The sequence below is a fragment of the Delphinapterus leucas genome, chromosome 6 (assembly GCF_059928025.1).
Source record: "Delphinapterus leucas isolate spDelLeu-1000000601 "Yukka" chromosome 6, BTC_Dleu_Yukka2, whole genome shotgun sequence".
NCBI classification, from domain to species: domain Eukaryota; kingdom Metazoa; phylum Chordata; class Mammalia; order Artiodactyla; family Monodontidae; genus Delphinapterus; species Delphinapterus leucas.
This window is the reverse complement of record NC_143134.1, coordinates 9,418,685-9,440,973: the sequence shown is the minus strand read 5'-3', so window position 1 is coordinate 9,440,973 and position 22,289 is coordinate 9,418,685. Positions and strand designations below refer to the sequence as shown.

The 22,289-nt window shown below is 45.0% G+C and overlaps 1 protein-coding gene across 1 annotated transcript in view; it reads right to left on the bottom strand.

Annotated features, from left to right (window-relative positions):
- The window catches only part of PALLD (palladin, cytoskeletal associated protein), a 382,354-nt gene that overhangs the window by 206,122 nt on the left and 153,943 nt on the right, over positions 1 to 22,289 (bottom strand). The window contains exons 3-7 of the mRNA XM_089912674.1: positions 14,689 to 14,755; positions 7,584 to 7,689; positions 6,732 to 6,806; positions 2,494 to 2,635; positions 1,868 to 1,891 (exon numbers count right to left, since the gene is read on the bottom strand). Coding sequence (XP_089768800.1) covers positions 1,868 to 1,891; positions 2,494 to 2,635; positions 6,732 to 6,806; positions 7,584 to 7,689; positions 14,689 to 14,755 — 414 coding nt within the window. The remainder of the gene's footprint in view (positions 1 to 1,867; positions 1,892 to 2,493; positions 2,636 to 6,731; positions 6,807 to 7,583; positions 7,690 to 14,688; positions 14,756 to 22,289) is intronic.

Here is a 22,289-nt window from a genome sequence, read left to right as displayed (position 1 = left end):
AAAAGATGCTCAGCATCACTAATCATCAGGGAAACGCAAATCAAAACCACACTGAGGTACCACCTCACGCCCGTCAGAACGGCCACCATCAAAAACTCACAAACAATAAATGCTGGAGAGGGAGTGGAGAAAAGGGAACCCTCCTACATTACTGGTGGGAATGTAAACCGGTACAGCCACTATGGAGAACAGTGTAGAGGTTCCTTAAAAAACTAAAAATACAGCTACCATATGATCCAGCAATTCCAGTTATGGGCATATATCCAGAGAAAACCATAATTCAAAAAGAGACATGGACCCCAATGTTCACTGCAGCACTATTCACAGTAGCCAGGACATGGAAGCAACCTAACTGCCCATCGACAGATGAATGGATAAAGAAGATGTGGTACCTATATACAATGGAATATAACTCACCCATAAAAAAGAACACAATAATGTCATTTGCAGCTACATGAATGGACCTAGAGATTGTCATACTGAGTGAAGTGTCAGAAAAAAACAAATACCATGTGACGTCACTTATATGTGGGATCTAAAAACATGGCACAAATGAACTTATTTACAGAACACAAGTAGAGTCACAGACAGAAAACAAACTTATGGTTACCAGGGGGTAAGGGGAGGCAAGGGATAAATTGGGAGATTGGGATCAACATATACACACTATTGTATATATATAATAGATAATAAGGCCCTCCTGTGCAGCACAGGGAGCTCTACTAACACTCTGTAATGACTTACACGGGAAAAGAACCTACAAGAGAGTGGAGAGAGATATATACGTGTATAACGGATTCACTTTGCTGTACACCTGAAACTACACAACACTGTAAATCAACTATATAATCCAATAAAAATTAATTAATTTAAAAAAGGAAGGCGTCAGATCAATTCCAGTTTTTCCCTCAGGATGACGCTCAGCATCCCTTCCACTTTGGACCCTAACAGGCTCACACTCTGCTTTCCAGGCCCCGGTGCGCGGGTGTGAGAGGCTCAGGACTGGCCTCGGTCTCTCTGACCAGGAGCCACCACGATCCCCGAGAAAGGCCAAGCCGGGTCTGGCTCCCAAGAGATGTGCAGCCGGGTCTGCGTGATGCTGAAGCAGAGACACACATTTTCCACCCTTTGGCGAGAAGGGAGTGAAACTGGTGACTTTGCTGATGGGAAAGATACTAAGAAAGTAGTCTTCGAGGTGGATGTACTGTGAAACATCCGGACAAAAATTTCTGCTTCTCTTATAAACATCGTTTTCGCCTATGAGGAGCCATAAAAATACAAGAAGTGCGAGGCGGGAGGGGAGGACACCTGGGCTTCTGGACCACATGGCTCTGACGAGGCCCAGGGATGTGCAGTTCCAGGGCAAGATGTCTTTCCTCCTGGTGTAGCAGAGGAAGCGCTCATGGGTCAGGGCACATAAATGAGAGACGCCCGGTGGTCACTCTGCTGACATCCTTGGGCTGCTTTCCCGTGAGGTGCATTTCCAGGCTGGGGTCTAGCTGTTGGTGGCTTTTGGTCAGCAGAAATATGCCGCAGATCACTCTTTTCTCCTGGAATCTTAGCAGGATGTTTTTTCATCTTGAGCTCAGCTTGCTTTCTGAGTATAACAGACTACAGTTTTAAAAGCCTTCAGTCACTGAGCCTGACCTTCTTGTCTGAATGGAACTTCATGTTTCCCTAATAAAGAACCTGATGTAAAACGCAGCATGCAGACCCCACGATAAAGAAGATATTGTCTGTAAGGGGGTTTCACATTTCCAGGGAACTGCAAAAACACTGTTCTGCTGATGGCTTTAAAATGGAAACAAAGAGCTATTGAAACCAAAGAGATACATTACCAGAGAGAAAAAAAGAAAAAGCTTCTTACCAGGTTCAGCTGTGGATCGAGGTTCTGTTTCCCACATGAGAAAAAAAGAAATCAAAACAGAGTATTAGACTGGGCTTCCGTTCATACTAAACCTACCCATCTTTTTCTGTGACCTTGTCTAGGACATGTCTGCAGAAATGGTGAAGACAAACTCCATCAGGGCGGCTTTAATGTGCTGCACCCTGCACGCCCTCCCCACTCGGAGAACAGAAATCTATGCACCTCACACTACAGTATATAAATTAGATAATCAACAAGGACCTACTGTATGGCACAGGAAACTCTACTCAATATTCTGTAATATTCTACATGGGAAAAGACTCTGAGAAAGAATGACTATATGTATACATATAACTGAATCACCTTGCTGTACACCTGAAACTAACACAAAACTGTAAATCAACTATCTTCCAATATAAAGTAAAAATTAAATTAAATATTAAAACAAAACGCAAAGAAAGGAAGGGAGGGAGGGAGGGAGGGAGGGAGGGAGGGAGGGAGGGAGGGAGGGAGGGGGGAGGAAGAAATCCATGCATCTCAGTGACTAAGCCCTTCCCGGTTCTCCTGGAGCTGGACAAGAGGGCTTGGTCAGACCTGGGGGTGGTGGGACGGGCCCCTCTCCTTACTTTTCTGGAGGATCCGGAAGTCTGGAGAGTCCTGGATTTCACTGCCTTGTCGGAACCACTGGACCTGCAGTGGGGGCGTGCCTCGGACCCGGCACTCCAGCACGGCTGCCTGTCCCTTGGAGGCTGAGATGCTTTGCAGCTCCTGAAATGCAAGGATCCGTGCACGTAAGGCCTTGGTGTGGTCTCACCCAGCTTCACAACAGAGAGCAACACTTCCCAACCTTAGAGAAGCAAACGCAGGCTTTGCATCATAAAATCAGCTCAGGAGAAACACCTTTAACTGCATGTAATGAAGTAAGTAAGGCTTCCCATGGGGCCGGCAGAAACGCTGGGCCCACCCTGCAAAGGTACGGCTCTAGTATTCATGGAATTTTACGGTAACGGGTACCTTTATCTACACTGAAGAGTGAGCTGGTGGAACGCAAACGTCTTTAAAGAATCGCACTCCATCTGAGTGTAGATTCCTGAGAGACCCAGACAGGAAGGCAAGGAGACCCCACTTGTCTCCCAAGCTCTGAGCTTGTCGCGGGGCGCCACCTCTGCCCGCCAGCTTCCTGGGTCCACTTTACCAGGATGAGGGTTGGCATTTTCTCATTTGGAGATTCTGAGTGAAATAAGAAGACAGGAGCACTTCCCCCACCTGACCTTCCTTGCCTCTTCCCCTGCTGTCACCCTGGTGCCACCTACTCCAACTCCAGCCCAATAAATGTTTACAACCCAACAGACCATAAATGCGTTTGGCTTCACAGATGCAAAGACGTGAAGCTTGTAAACTGGCTATTAAATACTAAAGGAATAACTGGCCCCTTCCAGGTGTCCGCACTCTGCCCTTCCCCTCTGCAATCGCTTAGCCACGGGCCCACTGAAACTTTCTGGCTATCTACCCTTCTGACTACAGAGTATTGCATCTGATAAAGGACATGAAGAATTCTTAAAAGATGTCAAATATGATCAAGTAATTCACCTATGCAGAGACCCAAAGCAAACAAATTCACATCAGGAAGTTGGTTTTTTTTTTTTCTTCTATTTCTGTTTTTGCTTTTTACATTTTTCTGAACAGCCAGCCAATGGTGTGCTGGGAACAACAGACCCTGCAGCAACTGTGTGTGCCCCGGCCCCGTGGGAATCCTCAAAGTCCATGATGCGGGCAGGACCATAAAAGTCTACTGCGAAGTCCGGGAAGGCATTTCATGAGCATTTTGGTGGCTAAGGTCTTTTTGTTTTTTTTTTTAATGGAAAGGTGAAGATTATTATCTACTTCTGAGTGCATTCTCACTCCACCCTTACTTTTAACTGTAGGAAAATCTCTGGTTTTAAATTGACTTTCACTTTCTGATTGGTCAAGAAAGCGCTGATTTAGCAGATCAGCAGGGAAGATTTGGCCCACGGGGTCCAGCTTATGTGGACGGATGAATCAACCCCCCCGGCTTGTCCGGGAAGTGTTCACAGCACGTTACAGATGCTGCACAAATACTCTTCATGTGTGAGCCTTCAGACACCACAGGGGGACTCTGTTTGCTCCTAGGATTATGCATTTTGTTCAAACACTGGAAAATCACATAGGTGGTAAATGGGAAGGTGCCAAAGACTTTATACAGTCAAACCTCTGCAGTTAGCCCAGGTGTGCCACCTGGCCCCTCCTGGAGTGAGCTTTTTCTCTTGACAGAAGCCACCGTAAACATGGTTCGCTCGTAGGAACCACAGTGATGACCCCAAGGGAGGCCAAGAGTCACCTTCAGAGGCTGACCTTGGCAGTCAGGGTCGTCCACTCGGCAGACTCTGGGACCCCTGGGTGTTTCAGGGTCCACAGAAGAGCATCTCTCGTTGTCAGGTCCACGTGGTACTGAGATTCCTTGGAGGGTCTACCGCTCTGGGGAGAAACACCACACGGAGCAGGCCACTCTCCTGGCCCCACGTGTGTCCCTGTGACTCACAGCCCCGCTGTCCCCGCCAGCTCTGCGGCTCCGGCTCAGCCCCGGGGAACCTTTCCCAGCGACGTGGGAGAGCATGGATGGAGGCACCAGTGGACTTGCAAAGCCCAGGCCACCCCCTGTCACCACCATCCCCTCCGGAACCAGAGCCCAGGCCCCCAAAGGACAGTGCAGAGCAGGGAGAGGCACCGCCCACAGGGAAAGGGCACAGGTGCCAGTGAGGAAGAAGAAGACCATACAGAACGGGGGGGACATCCACTGTCCAGACCCAGGACATGGAGCTGCAGGCACGGGGACATGGCCCTGAGCTCCGGCCACTCTACAGTTTGCAACTTAAAAACTCAAGCTTTGTAAAAATGCTGAATTCTGGTTTGCTTTTCTTTCTATTAAGCTCAGAGAACGCTTCCTGGTTTTCTCTGGGGAAGGGGGGACACTGCTGCTGGAACCTCTGTCTCAGGAGCTGGACTGCACTGCAGGGGAAAGGAACAGGGTGTATGCCTGGGACTGAGGGTCTCTCATGGCCCTGGAGGAATTCCGTGGCCCTGAGGGAGGAAAGGAAACTCTCGGGGCCTCTCCCCTCCCTGGTGCCACCAGGACACGCTTGATCGGCTCTGGCTCCAAAATCAACTGTGTCCCCAGCAATAGTGTGGCAGGTAACACAGATTTCTCGGCCAGTTTCACGAGGCTGCTTGAGAAAAACTCTTAAACTACAGGTAAACGTGTCGTGCCCACCCCTCCGTAAACAACTCCTGCTCTAAGCACCAAAGGATGGACGACCTCATGGGCAGTTACACCGACACGGTTGTTGGCAGGTTTGACATGCCTTGTTTTCTTTCTTTTTGGGTATTTTATCCTGGGAGGCGACTTCAATGTTGCTGTCAACAATTATCATTTGTTGCATCCTCCGGTCAATACCCTGTTTATGAAAAGGTCTTTAAGCAAGCTGGATGCAGGCTGGCTTAGGAAAGAGAAATCATTCCCTACATGAAGACTATTCAGATGCTCTTCTTGGCTGCCTTGCAGATTTATAGCTTTTAGATGATGGGTTTATAGAAACTGCTTTCACATCTGTCTTTAGGTACTTGGAATTGATTTTTGTGAAAAGTGTGAGGTCGGGGCCCACCTCTGCTGAAGAACCCACCCTGCTCAGTGACCGTGGGTTGCTTGGGTGTCTTGTGGGCGCTCTCTGGGCCTCGTTCGTCCGTTTGTCCAGCCTTGAGCCAGCACTGCTCTCCTGATGCTCTGGCCTTCGGAAGTCTTGACATCTCAGATCCCTAACACCATTTCCTCCTGCTTGTGCAGGAGGGCCCTGGCTGCTCTGCGTCGCTTTTTCTTCCACAAAATATTTAGAATCGAACGGCCAAGTTCAACAACAAACACAAATAAAAACAAGGAACCTGTTGGAATTTGAGCTAGATTTGCATTGAATTTAGAGACTGGTCTAGGGTCATGACTTCTGACAGTGTACTGGTGCACAGGCATGGTGCAACCTCTCCCTTTACTTGTGCCTTTTAAAATGTCTTTCAAATAAAAAAAACTGACACAATGAACTTATATACAAAACAGAAACAGACCTACAGACATAGAAAACTTATGATTACCAAAGGGGAAAGGAGGGGGGATAAATTAGGAGTTTGGGATTGACATGAACACACTATAACGTGTAAGAGATAGACAACAAGGACCTACTATATGACGCAGTGAACTATACTCAATACTTTGTAATAACTTATAAGGGAAAAGAATCTGAAAAAAAGTCTATGTATAACAGAATCACTTTGCTATACACCTAAAACTAACACAACACTGTAAATCAACTACACTCCACTAAAAAAAATAAAGTTTATAACTTTCTCAAAAAGGGGGGTAGGAAACAGAGAAGAAATACTACATGGGACCATTTCTGAGCTGACCAGTTGACCAATGAAATGCATGTCATCAGCCTGGCAACACAAAACACCAACTTGGACAAACTGAAAATTAGTCAGTTTTTTTAAAAAATGTCTATAAAACTTGCCGGTTCTCCCAGTTCCCTACGCAGCATTTTGTGTTGTTTCTTGTACTGTTTCCCAGTCTATTCTGAGCTCTGTCAGGTCCAACGTGAGCAGGGCCACCTCTCTCACACCCTTTACAAATTACGGTCACACAGCAGCTGTGCAACGAATATCTACTCAGCCCAAAGGTAACCATGAAAAGAGCCTGCTCATCCACTCGTTGTAATTTTTAAACACTGCTCCACAAAGCCACAGGGGAATGGCACCTAAGGCCCAGAGCAGACCCACTGAATGAGACGCACAGATGCCAGACCTTGGTGAAAACAGGCGGGAAGCAGGCGGCTGTGGGTCCATCTGGCCGGCAGAGGCACGAGGTGGGGCTGGGAGCCTGAAAAGCAGAGGCACATGGGTCAAACTTGGAACATACGAACCGCTGAAAAGATGGGCTCTATGACCTGGCGTTACGGGGACGGTGCCCAAGAGGGACCCGTGTGAGTGACAGCACGGCCGCTGACAGGGCTTAGCATTCATTACATACTTACCAATACTTAAATATCAAACACTAAAAGGAGTCCACTGCCTTAATCACAACTATTTCTGTAAAGTCCACTCTGGGTTAGGGGTTTAAAGGAAATACCTACTATACGTGCCATCGCTGAGTAACTTCTACTGGTTGGCTCCTTTCCAGTTTATGATCTCAGATGTGTTTTCTTCACTGGCTGTGTACGCTACACATCACAGTGAGTCACATACTAGAATTTCTAAAATACCCACGGGTGCCCAGTACCTGGAGGGCACACCGATGTTCCTTAGGCACACTTAGGAGGTAGGAATGAGTTCACATTTCAAAAGTGTTGGCTTTGAAGATACTCGTCACAGCACAAAGTATCACAGTTGATTCAGAAACATCTAGATTTTAATCTTTTACATTAAAAAAACCTTCATGGTTTGTGTTTTGCAAAGTAAACTTACTACAATGGCTTTCCAGTCATTTCTACTGCTTTTCTTTCTTGGATAAAGCAGTCTTACAGTGAAATAAAAAAGCAGGATAAAACTGCATGGTGAAGGGAAGGAAAGCGAATTTTTTTCTGTATTATCTGTTTAGCTCTTAGAGGACGGGAAAACTTCAGTGAGTTTGACTCCTTGTAGGCTGTGGAACACTTACCTGTTGAACAGGGACAGACAGTGGCTGAATCACAGCTGTGGTCACCCCTGTCTTTGGAGATGATGATCCTATCGTCAAGGAAACGGAAGTTGTTTTCTTCTGAGCCCTGGAAGATAAGGGGCCAAGGGTTCACTCAGAATTTTTTAAGCAGGAAGTATTCTTTGAAACATTTCCACAGAACAGCCCAGTTTCTTTATGTCTACTCAACCCGCTTCAACTGTAAGTGCTTCCGACATCAGGACCCACAACCTACAGTTAGAATAGCGGTGGTCAGTATAGGCACAGATGGCCCTAGACATTAGTAAACAAAACACACAGAAAAAGGAAAAATGGCTCATGTAACTATGTATCTCAGCTCTTACCAGAGAGCTGAAATTACCGAACTGGAAATCCTAAGAGAAAAGAAAATACTTGGAAAAAGGTCAGTCTCTAACACTAAGCAGATACGTAAAACGTGTAGGGTTGGGGGTTCTATATTTAATGCAGAGTTCTCATTGTCTATTTTCAGTCTAGCGGCTGTTCTTTGTTCTGGCTTCTCACTGTGTAAAGTCAAGAGTATCTTGGAATTTTTGCTTTGGTGCATAAAACTTAGACTTGTTTCCAGGCCCAATTTTGCTAAGTCATGGGCTGTGTAATCTCAAGCGACTCATGTCACTTCACTAAACCTGAGATAACTGGCTGGATGCACAGGTGGCAGAGTATGTGATCTTATTAAGATCCCTTTAACATGAATATTCAGTGACTATTGGATGTTAAATGGCTATAATTATTATGTATATACTAGCAAATCAATGAAATGTATTACCACGATCTCGATGTCCATGGAGTTTTCTACAAAATTTCAGTAGATTTTACTTTATTTTTTATTTTTAAAAAACATCTTTATTGGCGTATAACTGCTTTACAATGGTGTGTTAGTTTCTGCTGTATAACAAAGTGAATCAGCTATCCCTATAACTCCTCCCTCTTGCGTCTCCCTCCCACCCTCCCTATCCCACCCCTCTAGGTGGTCACAAAGCGCCAAGCTGATCTCCCTGTGCTATGCGGCTGCTTCCCACTAGCTAGCTATTTTACATTTGGTGGTGTGTATAAGTCCATGCCACTCTCTCACTTCGTCCCAGCTTACCCTTCCCCCTCCCCGTGTCCTCACGTCCATTCTCTACGTCTGCGTCTTTATTCCCGTCCTGCCCCTAGATCCTTCAAAACCTTTTTTTTTTTTTAGATTCCATATGTATATGTTAGCATACGGTATTTATTTTTCTCTTTCTGACTTACTTCGCTGTGCATGACAGTCTCTAGGTCCATCCACCTCACTATAAATAGCTCAATTTCGTTTCTTTTTATGGCTGAGTAATATTCCACTGTATATACGTGACACATCTTCTTTATCTATTCATCTGTCGCTTCCACGTCCTGGCTATTGTGAATAGAGCTGCAGTGAACACTGTGGTACATGACTCTTTGAATTATGGTTTTCTCAGGGTATATGCCCAGTAGTGGGACTGCTGGGTCATATGGTAGTTCTATTTTTAGTTTTTTAAGGAACCTCCATACTGTTCTCCATAGTGGCTGTATCAATTTACATTCCCACCAACAGTGCAAGAGAGTTCCCTTTTCTCCACACCCTCTCCAGCACTTACTGTTTGTAGATTTTTTGATGATGGCCATTCTGACGGGTGTGAGCTGATACCTCATTGTAGTTTTGATTTGCATTTCGCTAATGATGGGTGATGTTGAGCATTCTTTCATGTGTTTGTTGGCAATCTGTATATCTTCTTTGTGGAAATGTCTAGTTAGGTCTTCTGTCCATTTTTGGATTGGGTTGTTTTTTTGATATTGAGCTGCATGAGCTGCTTGTAAATCTTGGACATTAATCCTTTGTCAGTTGCTTCATTTGCAAATATTTTCTCCCATTGTGAGGGTTGTCTTTTCATCTTGTTTATGGTTTCCTTTGCTGTGCAAAGGCTTTTAAGTTTAGTTAGGTCCCATTTGTTTATTTTTGTTTTTATTTCCATTTCTCTAGGAGGTGGGTCAAAAAGGATCTTGCTGTGATTGATGTGATAGAGTGTTCTGCCTATGTTTTCCTCTAAGAGTTTTATAGTGTCTGGCCTTACATTTAGGTCTTTAATCCATTTTGAGTGTATTTTTGTGTATGGTGTTAGGGAGTGTTCTAATTTCATTCTTTTACATGTAGCTGTCCAGTTTTCCCAGCACCACTTATTGAAGAAACTGTCTTTTCTCCATTGTATATTCTTGCCTCCTTTACCAAAAATAAGGTGGCCATATGTGCATGGGTTCATCTCTGGGCTTTCTATCCTGTTCCATTGATCTATATTTCTCTTTCTGTGCCAGTACCATACTATCTTGATTACTGTAGCTTTGTAGTAGAGTCTGAAGTCAGGGAGCCTGATTCCTCCAACTCCGTTTTTCTTTCTCAAGATTGGTTTGGCTATTCAGGATCTTTTTTGTTTCCATACAAACTGTGAAATTTTTTGCTCTAGTTCTGTGAAAAACGCCATTGGTAGTTTGACAGGGATTGCAATGAACCTATGGATTGCTTTGGGTAGTATAGTCATTTTCACGATGTTGATTCTTCCAATCCAAGAACATGGTGTATCTCTCCAACTGTTTGTAACATCTTTAATTTCTTTCATCAGTGACTTATAGTTTTCTGCATAAGGTCTTTTGCCTCCTTAGGTAGGTTTATTCCTAGGTATTTTATTCTTTTTGTTGCACTGGTAAATGGGAATGTTTCCTTAATTGCTCTTTCAGATTTTTCATCATTAGTGTATAGGAATGCAAGAGATTTCTGTGCATTAATTTTGTATCCTGTTACTTTACCAAATTCATTGATTAGCTCTAGTAGTTTTCTGGTACCATCTTTAGGATTCTCTATGCATAGTATCATGTCATCTGCAAAGAGTGACAGTTTTACTTCTTCTTTTCCGATTTGGATTCCTTTTATTTCTTTTTCTTCTCTGATTGCCGTGGCTAAAAATTCCAAAACTATGTTGAATAAGAGTGGTGAGAGTGGGCAACTTTGTCTTGTTCCTGATCTTAGTGGAAATGCTTTCAGTTTTTCACCATTGAGGATGGTGTTGGCTGTGGGTTTGGCATATATGGCCTTTATTATGTTGAGGAAAGTTCCCTCTATGCCTACTTTCTGGAGACTTTTTATCATAAATGGGTGTTGAATTTTGTTGAAAGCTTTCTCTGCATCTATTGAGATGATCATATGGCTTTTCTCCTTCAATTTGTTAATATGGTGTATCACATTGATTGATTTGTGTATACTGAAGAATCCTTGCATTCCTGGAATAAACCCCACTTGATCATGGCGTATGATCCTTTTAATGTGCTGTTGGATTCTGTTTGCTAGTATTTTGTTGAGGATTTTTGCATCTATGTTCATCAGTGATATTGGCCTGTAGTTTTCTTTCTTTGTGGCATCTTTGCCTCGTTTTGGTATTATTAGGGTGATAGTGGCCTCGTAGAATGAGTTGGGGAGTGTTCCTCTCTCGGCTATATTTTGGAAGAGTTTGAGAAGGATCGGTGTTAGCTCTTCTCTAAATGTTTGACAGAATTCGCCTGTGAAGCCATCTGGTCCTGGGCTTTTGTTTGTTGAAAGATTTTTAATCACAGTCTCAATTTCAGTGCTTGTGATTGGTCTGTTTAAATTTTCTATTTCTTCCTGGTTCAGTCTCTGAAGGTTGTGCTTTTCTAAGAATTTGTCCATTTCTTCCAGGCTGTCCATTTTATTGGCATATTGTTGCTTGTAGTAATCTCTCATGATCCTTTGTATTTCTGCAGTGTCAGTTGTTACTTCTCCTTTTTCATTTCTAATTCTATTGATTTTTTTTCCTTTTTCTTGATGAGTCTGGCTAATGGTTTATCAATTTTATCTTCTCGAACAACCAGCTTTTAGTTTTATGGATCTTTGCTATTGTTTCCTTCATTTCTTTTTCATTTATTTCTGATCTGATCTTTATGATTTAGTTCCTTCTGCTAACTTTGGGGGTTTTTTTATTCTTCTTTCTCTAATTGCTTTAGGGGTAAGGTTAGGTTATTTGAGGTGTTTCTTGTTTCTTGAGGTAGGATTGTATTGCTATAAACTTCCCTCTTAGAACTGCTTTTGCTGTATCCCATAGGTTTTGGGTCATCGTGTATTAATTGTCATTTGTTTCTAGGTATTTTTTGATTTCCTCTTTGATTTCTTCAGTCATCTCTTGGTTATTTAGTAGTACATTGTTTAGTCTTCATGTGTTTGTATTTTTTACTGATTTTTTCCTGTAATTGATGTCTAGTCTCATAGTGTTGTGGTCAGAAAAATACTTGATACGATATCAATTTTCTTAAATTCACCAAGGCTTGATGTGTGACCCAAGATATGATCTATCCTGAAGAATGTTCTGTGAGCACTTGAGAAGAAAGTGTATTCTGGTGTTTTTGGATGGAATTCCTATAAATATTAAGTCCGTCTTGTTTAATGTATCATTTAAAGCTGTGTTTCCTTATTTATTTTCACTATGGATGATCTGTCCATTGGTGAAAGTGGGGTGTTCAAGTCCCCTACTATGATTGTGTTACTGCCAACTTCCCCTTTTAGGGCTGTTAGCATTTGCCTTATGTATTGGGGTGCTCCTATGTTGGGTGCATAAATATTTACAATTGTTGTATCTTCTTCTTGGATTGATCCCTTGATCATTATGTAGTGTCCTTCTTTGTCTCTTCTAATAGTCTTTATTTTAAAGTCTATTCTGTCTGGTACGAGAATTGCTCCTCCAGCTTTCTTTTGATTTCCATTTGCATGGAATATCTTTTTCCATCCCCTCACTTTCAGTCTGTATGTGTCCCTAGGGCTGAAGTGGGTCCCTTGTAGAGAGCATATATGTGGGTCTTGTTTTCGTATCCATTCAGCCAGTTTATGTGTTTTGACTGGAGCATTTAATCCATTTACATTTAAGGTAATTATTCATATGTATGATCCTATTACCATTTTCTTAACTGTTTTGGGTTTGTTTTTGCAGGTCTTTTCCTTCTCTTGTGTTTCCTGCCTAGAGAACTTCCTTTAGCATTTGTTGTAAAGCGGGTTTGGTGGTGCTGAATTCTCTTAGCTTTTGCTTGTCTGTAAAAGGTTTAATTTCTCTGTCAAATCTGAATGAGATCCTTGCCGGGTAGAGTAATCTTGGTTGTAGGTTTTTCCCTTTCATCACCTTAAATATGTCTTGCCACTCCCTTCTGGCTTGCAGAGTTCTTGCTGAAAGATCAGCTGTTAATCTTATGGGGATTCCCTTGTATGTTTTTTGTTGTTTTTCCCTTGCTGCTTTTAATATTTTTTCTATTTAATTTTTGATAGTTTGATTAATATGTGTCTTGGTGTGTTTCTCCTTGGATTTATCCTGTATGGGACTCTCTGTGCTTCCTGGACTTGACTCTTTCTTTTCCCATATTAGGGAAGTTTTCCACTATAATCTCTTCATACATTTTCTCAGTCCCTTTCTTTTTCTCTTCTTCTCCTGGGACCCCTATAATTCAAATGTTGGTGCATTTAATGTTGTCCCAGAGGTCTCCAAGACTGTCCTCAATTCTTTTCATTCTTTTCCCTTTATTCTGCTCTGCAGTTGTTATTTCCACTAATTTATCTTCCAGGTCACTTATCCGTTCTTCTGCCTCAGTTATTCTGCTATTGATTCCTTCCAGAGAATTTTTAATTTCATTCATTGTGTTGTTCATCATTGTTTAGTTTGCTCTTTAGTTCTTCTAGGTCCTTGTTAAACGTTTCTTGTGTTTCCTCCATTCTATTTCCAAGATTTTGAATCATCTTTACTATCATTACTCTGAATTTTTTTTCAGGTAGACTGCCCATTTCCTCGTCATTTTTTTGGTCTGGTGGGTTTCTACCTTGCTCCTTCATCTGCTGTGTGTTTCTCTGTCTTCTCATTTTGCTTAACTTACTGTGTTTGGGGTCTCCTTTTCGCAGGTTGCAGGTTCGTAGTTCCTGTTGTTTTTGGTGTCTGCTCCCAGTGGCTAAGGTTGGTTCAGTAGGTTGTGTAGGTTTCCTTGTGGAGGGGACTGGTGCCTGTGTTCTGGTGGATGAGGCTGGATCTTGTGTTTCTGGTGGGCAGGACTGCATCCAGTGGTGTGTTTTGGGGTGTCTGTGACCTTGTTATGATTCTAAGCAGCCTCTCTTCTAATGGGTGGGGTTGTGTTCCTGTCTTGCTAGTTGTTTGGCATAGGGTGTCCAGAACTGTAGCTTGCTGGTCTTTGATGGAGCTGGGTCTTAGCATTGAGATGGGGATCTCTGGGAGAGCTTTGGCCGTTTGATATTACGCGGAGCCGGGAGGTCTCTGTTGGTCCAATGTCCTGAACTCGGCTCTCCCACCTCAGACGCTCAGGCCTGACACAGGGTCAGGGCACCAAGACACTGTGAGCCACACGGCAAAATTCACAGCTGCTTGGATTCACAAATGCAGAATAAAATCCTTTAAATCTGAGGGCCCAACCCAGATGCCAGCTCTCTGGTGGTGGATCCTGGACATTGGTATTCTTCATGCCTCCTCAGATCTTCTGCAGCAAACGGCAGGCAGGACGAACGTGGTGGCAGTCTTTGCTCCCAGGGAGGATGGGAACAATTTTACTTTATTTTTGCAAAATGATTAAGATACTAACATTGTATGTCTTCGTAGGAAAAACTAAATTTTGAGATTTTCATGACAAGATCTAACTAGAAATAGACTTCATCCACATGGAAGCCCATTTCTGGCCTAATTAGATATGTTCTAATATGTATGGATAACTTGGTTGACATTTACGTTTTAGTAATGATTTAAGTAATTTTCCCTCAACACAAGTGTTCCTTTCATACATTTATAACCTGTTAGTTGTCACTGAAACTAACATGGTTGATGGTTAGACTCTGGCACATCGATGATGAAATGCGGATTTCAAAGTTCGAATTCATAAGTTAAAAACTGTGTTCTAGGTTCAAGCATTTGGTTCTTGATTGACATTAGCTGACCTCTTCAGAGCGCAACACAAGTGGCATCACAGAGTACAATTCTGTTGACAGTCTTTGCTTATAATTGATGGAATTGTAGGTACTTACTGTGGCATGGCTCCAGGTTTTGATTTGAACGCTAAACTTTCACTGTCAGAATCTGTTGAACTGGCACCTGAGTGGGGAAAAAAAAAAAGATGTAAGTATTACCTATAATTGCTTCCAAAGGTAATGCTCTTCACTCAGACAATAATGTACAAAGTCTTATTTTGAAACAGAGAATGGTTCAGACCATTTTTACTCAGACTGTTTTTTCAGATAATCATTTAAAAACAGAACTACCAAGAAAAGCTTTCTTCAAAGCAGTATGGGTTTAGGGTCAGATTTATTATCAGTTTCATTTTTGTCCCTTTGGCCATCATAACCACGATTTTAAATGGCTTCTCAACTATGAAATAAATGCATGTGTGTCTGTGTGTAAAACATCCATAGTTTTAAACTTCAACTCTTTCCCAGAAGATTACATGGTGTGGATTATCAATACCTTCATTTCTCATTAATTAGGAGATGCTTTCTGACTCTGATATGGCTTCATTCTTGAATAGGAGGGTTTCTAATTTTGCATCATTCCTTCCCAAACTCATCTGCTTCGTTATTGTGTTTAGATTATGGGTCACCTTGTTGGATTTTTAGGCCAAAATGCAAACTGTCCTTACATTTTAATGCTCATGTATTTTGTGACAAGAGATTTTAGGTAATACTTAAAATAACTGTGATGGTTCGAAGTACATTCTTTTTTTTTAATTTATTTTTGGCTGCGTTGGGTCTTCATTGCTGTGCGCAGGCTTTCTCTAGTTGTAGCGAGCGGGGGCTACTCTTCGTTGTGGTGTGTGGGCTTCTCATTGCAGTAGCTTCTCTTGTTGCGGAGCACGGGCTCTAGGTGCGCGGGCTCAGTAGTTGTGGCTCATGGGCTTAGTTGCTCCACGGCATGTGGGATCTTCCTGGGCCAGGGCTCGAACCCATGTCCCCTGCATTGGCAGGCGGATTCTTAACCACTGCACCGCCAGGGAAGCCCCAGAAGTACATACTTGATACTTCTTTTAGGAGACATACTTAACTCGAGTTATTTAAATTATCTATTTAAAATATCTTAATGTAAAATAATACGCGCTTATAGAAAAGTAACCAAGTAGCACAGAATTGTGTGATGTAATACTGAAGACCAGTAGGTCCCTTCCCTGGTGCCATTCTGCACATGCTAACAGTCTGGCTTGTATTTTTCAGATAAATTGAATGTATTAACAAACATACAGCGGCCTCCCCTTATTGAAGGGAGATAACATTCCAAGACCCCAAAACCACTGAGAGCACCAAATCCTGTTAGTACTATTTTTCCTAAATATACACACCTAAGATAAAGTTTAATTTGTAACTTAGGCACAGTAAGAGTTTTACAACAATAACTAATGATAAGATAAACAAACATAACAATATAATTATGATTATAAAAATGATAATAAAGTTATATGAATGTGGTCTCTCTCTCAAAATATCTTATTGTACAAATTTGATGCCTTTTCTAGCTTAACTAAGCACTTATGTATGCACTGTGGCTGTAACATTTAGGGTTTGAGGCACGACAGCAAAACGAACATGGATTTCTTTTTCCTTCTTCACAACGTGTCGGACAAAAGATTTGCTCTTACCGTGTATCTTAGCAACCTTAGCATACTTTTTTTTTCTTTTCTTTCCTTATTAACTTTCACCTTTCACTTGAAGCACTGCATGGCTTCTCTGGCACATCCAAACTGCCAGTATCACTCCTCTGGTGCTTTCGGGCCATTTTTAGTATCAATAAAATCAGGGTGAGTGAACACGAGCGCTGGGACAGTCAGCATGACAACCTAGGTGACTAACAGGCAGCACACGCTGAACAAAGGGATGACTCAAATCCTGGCGGTCGAAGCTGAGGCAAGCGATTTCATCACACTGCTCACATGGCAAAATTGAAAACTGACCATTTATTTCTGGAATTTTCCATAAAATATTTTTGGATCACAGTTGACCGTGGTAACAAACTACGGAAAGTGAAACCTCGGATGAGGGGGGATGGCTGTATATTTGTGCATGTACTTCTACAAATGCAATCACACTACATGCGCTTTTTTTTTGTTTTTTAACATCTTTATTGGAGTATAATTGCTTTACATTGTTGTGTTAGTTGCTGCTGTATACTTGTGCTCTTTGTAGTTGGTTCTATTTGCCTGTTGATACATTGAGAATGTACACGTTTACCTAATTCTCTTGGCAAGAGTGCCTCGTGCTCCCTCCCGTGACTGTTCTCTACCATGGCTTTCCTGCTATTACTGATGGTAAAAGCCCTGCTTAGGTGACTGCAGGGTGTTTGTGGTCCTTCCTATTTATTTCTACAGCAATCCCCAGTCTTGGACCATCACGACACACAGGCCACCCTGTCCTCCCAAATCCCTCTCAAATTTGTCTTCATCTATGTCAGGTTAATTTTCCTGTAACACACCTTTCCTGTTTAAAACAAAATAATAAACTTAGATGACCCATGAGTTCTGCTCAGTAAATTAAAAGCCTGCTATTTCCACTAGTCTCGTGCACACCCGGCTGTGTAACGAGGATGCTGGAGTGAAGAGCACACCCCTCCCTGCCCTTGGGGAGCTTCCATTCTGTGCGGACACAGACGCAGACAAATGAACGCATGACGTGGTGGTTAGTGAAATGGGACGGCATAAAGCCGGGGGTCCGGGGAGGGATGGGAATGCAGGGTGCAAGGGAGCCTCTGCCAAGAGGGGCTCCGGATGAAGATCAGAGGAGTGGAGAGCTCCCCCTCCTGGCCTCTCCCCACGTCTGAACCTTTAATTACATTATCTGCTCCCGTGGGAAGCGCCTACCGGGTCCCTCCTTGATTTCTGTCCTTTCCGAGTGGCCCAGACATGTTCTGTGCTGCCTCTTCGGAGCTGCTCAGCCACTCAGGACATCACACCTCTGAGGACTGGACTGAGGTGTGGCCAGGAAGGGCACACCCATCCTGAGTAGTGCCACGTGCCTGGCCATCGGCTGGGTCGGCGTTTGGTCATTACGACGATGAGCCTCCCTGAGAGGGGAAGCTGCGTCCAACTACAGACCGGAGACCCAAGGAACCAGGGAGGGGAAGGGGCTGCGTGAGGCCACGGGACTGCATGGCGGTGGCACAGGGTCTGAACTTGAGGCCCCGGCTCCCCGAGACCACGCGTCCCCGCCCCCAGCCGCCATCTCCGGTGCTCAGGGCAGGCTGGTGACTCTGCTGGGATGAGTGACAGGGGGTGAGCTGGGGGACGAGCGAGCAGCTGCGGGTTTGGGGGGGGTGGGGGAAGGCCAGGGACACAGGGTGGGTTTGCACACCGGCCAGCACGGCTGGACTTGGTGTCTGGGCACGAGCGTGGTCGAGGGGCAAACTACCTGTGCAGGAGGAACTAGGGAAACCGAGCAAGACAAACAGCAAAGCAGCAAAACCAGGTGACAGACAAGGAGAAACGCTGGCACCCCAGGTCAGCAGGTCACCGTGGCCCGAGGGCGGGCAGCCCCCCAGACCCCGGAGAGCCCTCGGGAGCAGGCAGGCCCCAAGGACGGCACCAGAGACACTCAGCGGCCAGAAGCCGGGGAGAGGAATAGCTATTTTTCATCTGATTCCCAACGTTTAGATCACTGGAAAAATCCCCTCTGATGACTAAAAAGCCATTATTGCTTTCGCTCTTTGTTGAGGCTTTTTCCTCACTGACTTGCCGGGAAACAAGGACCAGAGAGGTTCACATCCACTGGATAAGGATGCGCTTGCTGGTTTTTGCACACCTGACCGAGCCTTCTGGGATCTCAATGTCACCTCCCACCTGGGGTGGGGACAGAGCTGCTCTGCAGGCCCCTTTCCCCCAGTGCGATCCCCCCTCACTCCCCTTCTGTTCCCACCCCTCGGTCCCCAGCTCTGCACCTACTGGGCAGGGGAGAACACCCCTGGCTCAGAGGAACATTCATCCATGTCTGTTTCTCAGATCCCATCTAAAAGGGGCAGGGCCCCAGCGCTTGTGGTCACCCCCTGCCCGTCTGCTCATCAACTGTTCACCTCCCTACAGGTCACCTGTGTCTACACTCTTCTCCACGCAGTGGGGAATCAATGCTGGTGGTCCCTGAGCTGCTCTAGTGATGGAGAGCAGGCGGGAAAGTCACAACCATGAGCCTCCCATCTTGCCTTTAAAAGGTGCTCCCTCACCATTTTAAAAACTTATCCCGTGTAATACTTCCTTGTAGGAAAAGACCCAGAAAATGCACAATAGCAAAAATTAAAGAAAAAAATCATTCGGAATACCACCACCCAGACACGTTGGATCATATCTTGCTGAAGTTTACCCCTGTGCACACGTATAATAAACATAATATTATGATGTAATACTGTTCAATTTCTGTTTTTTCCCCACTCGATACATTGTGAAGTGCCTTTCCACGTTAATAAACGTGCTTTATAGTTTTCTAATGGCTGCTTCAAATACATTTGTGGCGATTTACCAGAATTTGTTTCATTCTACTATCAACAGATATATTTATTTCCATGTTAAACGTCTCCCCAGAAAGGTGTGTAAAATAAAGATACAGTCGGCTCTCCATATCCACGGGTTCTGCATCTGTGGATTCAACCGACCGCAGGTCAAATATATACATAAAATTCCAGAAAGTTCCCCAAAGCAAACTTGCCTCTGCTGCCCACCAGTAGCTATTTACATAGCGTTACATTAGGTATTATAAGTAATGCAGAGATGATTTAGAGTTTACGTAGGTTATCTACTAACACTCTACCGTTTTAGATAAGGGACTTGAGCATCCTTGGATTTTGGTATCCCTGGGGGGTCCTGAAACCAATCGCCTTGCGGATACTGAGGGACGACTGTATGTCAAAATGCCCATTTCCCCCATATTCATGGAAACACCATGTTTTAATTATCTTTATTTTTGTCAGTCTAATATCTACCTTAGCAATATAGAAAAGGCTATATTTCTGAGTGGAAGCAAACTGAACACAGCTTCAAATTCAGAAAATAGGAAGTCTTCCTAAAAGCAGGTATTAACCATTAAAAAAAACATCTATTTATCTTTCTTTATTTATATTTACATTTTAAGTCCCTGAGTGACTTTAGTGAATCCAGCCATGGAGTTAGTTCATCGTTTGGTCCACGTTTGTTTTTCAACATTAGGCGTAAATGCACTCCGCTCCCCTCTCACACTACTCATTTTCCCCTCTCCTTTCTCAGTCGCTATAATTACCAGAAACAATCATTCGCTGTCTCACATAAGAGTAATTGAAGCAATGCCAATGATTTAAAAATTTATAAATGATGAATGACTATAAAAGCATTAATATGAGTTTTAAAGAACTGCAATGACAGGCATAGATGTTCGTGACGGATTAAATTCAATTTAAAAAATATACACCAAGGAGTATGTAGAATATAATATACACGTTTAGATAAAAGGCTGAACAATAAAAATTTTTAAGAGTGGTGGACACAGGGTGGTGGGATTACACATGACTTTTATATCTTTATTTCCATGTTTTAGATTTTTTAAAATGAAAATGTGCTATTTCTGTAACAGCAACAATAGCTCACACTGTGTGTCGGTCCCCCTCTAGGGGATTAACTCACTCATTTCTTACGAGAACATCAATTTCTCCAGGCAGAGATGGAGAAACTGAAGCAAAGAGCCATCCAATCGCTGTTCTGGGTCTTGGAGCTGGGAGCTGGGCTGGCCAGAAAATACCAGGAAGGATATTTTAAAATGAATACTGTGGAGAATGCGCAAAGCTGAGCTTAGACTCCATCAGCTTCTCACAGCAAGTCTTCCAGATCCAGCAGAAGGAACCTTTCGCTCAGAGCGGCTTTGTCCTGCTGCAGCCACAGGGACCGTTCCTTGTATAACATTTCCACACACTTTGAAATGTCACTTAAAAGGGGTACACGTCTTATCTGATTGTGACAAGCTTGGAGAACCTACAAATAAACATCACACAGGGTCTGCCGGCGTGCGCCACGCTCAGAATTCCTGCCCTTCCCCACCATCTTTATGCCGTCCCCTCTGCCCCCATGCAGCTCAACTCCCCGACCACGGGGTCAGGGTTGGGTGTAACCCAGCTTCCTCATCGCACACTTGGGAACCCCCCTCCTGCCCCCTTCGGTGCTCCCCGAGCTGTAAAGATCTGTGCCGTCCACGACAGGGTCAGGAGGGGCGGCAGGGATGCAAACGTGGGATGTCCACGTTTAGTTCACGTGTCTGTGCTCACCTGTCCCATTTCTACCGTGCAACTGTTGAGAGCAGCTCTTCGCCACCTGCACACTGTGGGCGGAGGCCGTTTCCTTCTCTTTTTCCAGGAATTGGCTTCCTGGCACCTCACACTCCCCCCACCCCGCTGCAGGATCCGCGTTTTCTCGCTTGGGCCGTTTTCATCAGCATGGAAATATACTCTAGAAATCCTGCTACGAAAACCCACAGGCAAACAGGCTCACAAAGCATCCTGACCCGGCGCTCCCGCCCAGATACCGGCCCCTGGCTCTGCCGGTGCTTGGGCAGAACCTCCCTGGCGCCCCCCAACGCGTTCCCGTGCGTCCTTCCGGGTCCCGCAGACGCGCGGTGTTTGGTCCCTCCAGGCTCTCCGAGCCCCTCTTACTAACATCCCCCACAGCAACCACACCTGCCCCTCCTGTCCTCAGCGCTGGCCTCCGGCAGCGGGGGGCCCGAGCTGCACGGCCCTCCCGCCTCAAACACCGACCCGCCCCCCCAGCCTCCCCGCCCACAGGGCCCTCCTCTCACGCTCCTGCGCCGGCACCTCCTCCCGGAGCATCTTCGCGTGGGGAGGGTCGCCCAGGCTCAGACGCGGTCCCGCCCAGTCCCGTGTCTTCGGTTACCATCTACGTCCTGAAGCTCCAAGTGCACGTCCTCGCCCTGGGCGCTCACTGCACCCGCATGGCCACCTGCCCGCACCTGTGTCCACTCGGCCGTCCAAATGCGGCTGTGCAAACGGATCACCTACGTCCCTCTGTGCCCCAGCCCACTCCTCGCCCGCCCCCCCTCACAGACGCCCAACGGTGGAGCCGAAATCCACGGGGTCTGCTCGTTCCCGTGGCCCCTCAGCCCACACCTAACCCTCCATGTGGCTTTGCAGTCTGCCTGCCTCTGCCCACGTCTACACGGCGTGCTCCTGCAGCCCTGCCAGCTCCGTCCGGTCCTGCCACGGCACGCTTCTCACCGGCCTCCCGATTACAAGCCAAACTTCAGTTTAAAAATGGAAATCAGATAATCTGACTTTTCAGTTTAAACGCTCCGCAAGTGGCGATTTTCGGTAGAATAAAGGCCGGCCGGCTAACAGTGACCACAAGGCGCCACGACCCGCGTGAGCTGCCTGCCGCCCAGCTGCCACCCTCTGCGCTCCTGGGCACACCCACCCCTCCTGCCAAGCCTCGCCCCTACTTCTGTCTGCAGCACTTGCCCCATCGGCCTCCCCATCACTTCCTCTCAGAGTCCAGACTGAGGTCGGATGTCACCTCCTCAGGGAGGCCCTCCTCCCCCTACCCTCACCCACCTTTCTTCTCTTCCCAGCACCTGCTGGCTGGGGCTGGGGTTATTTATGAGGGGGGCCCGTCCCTCCTTTCCTGGAGTGT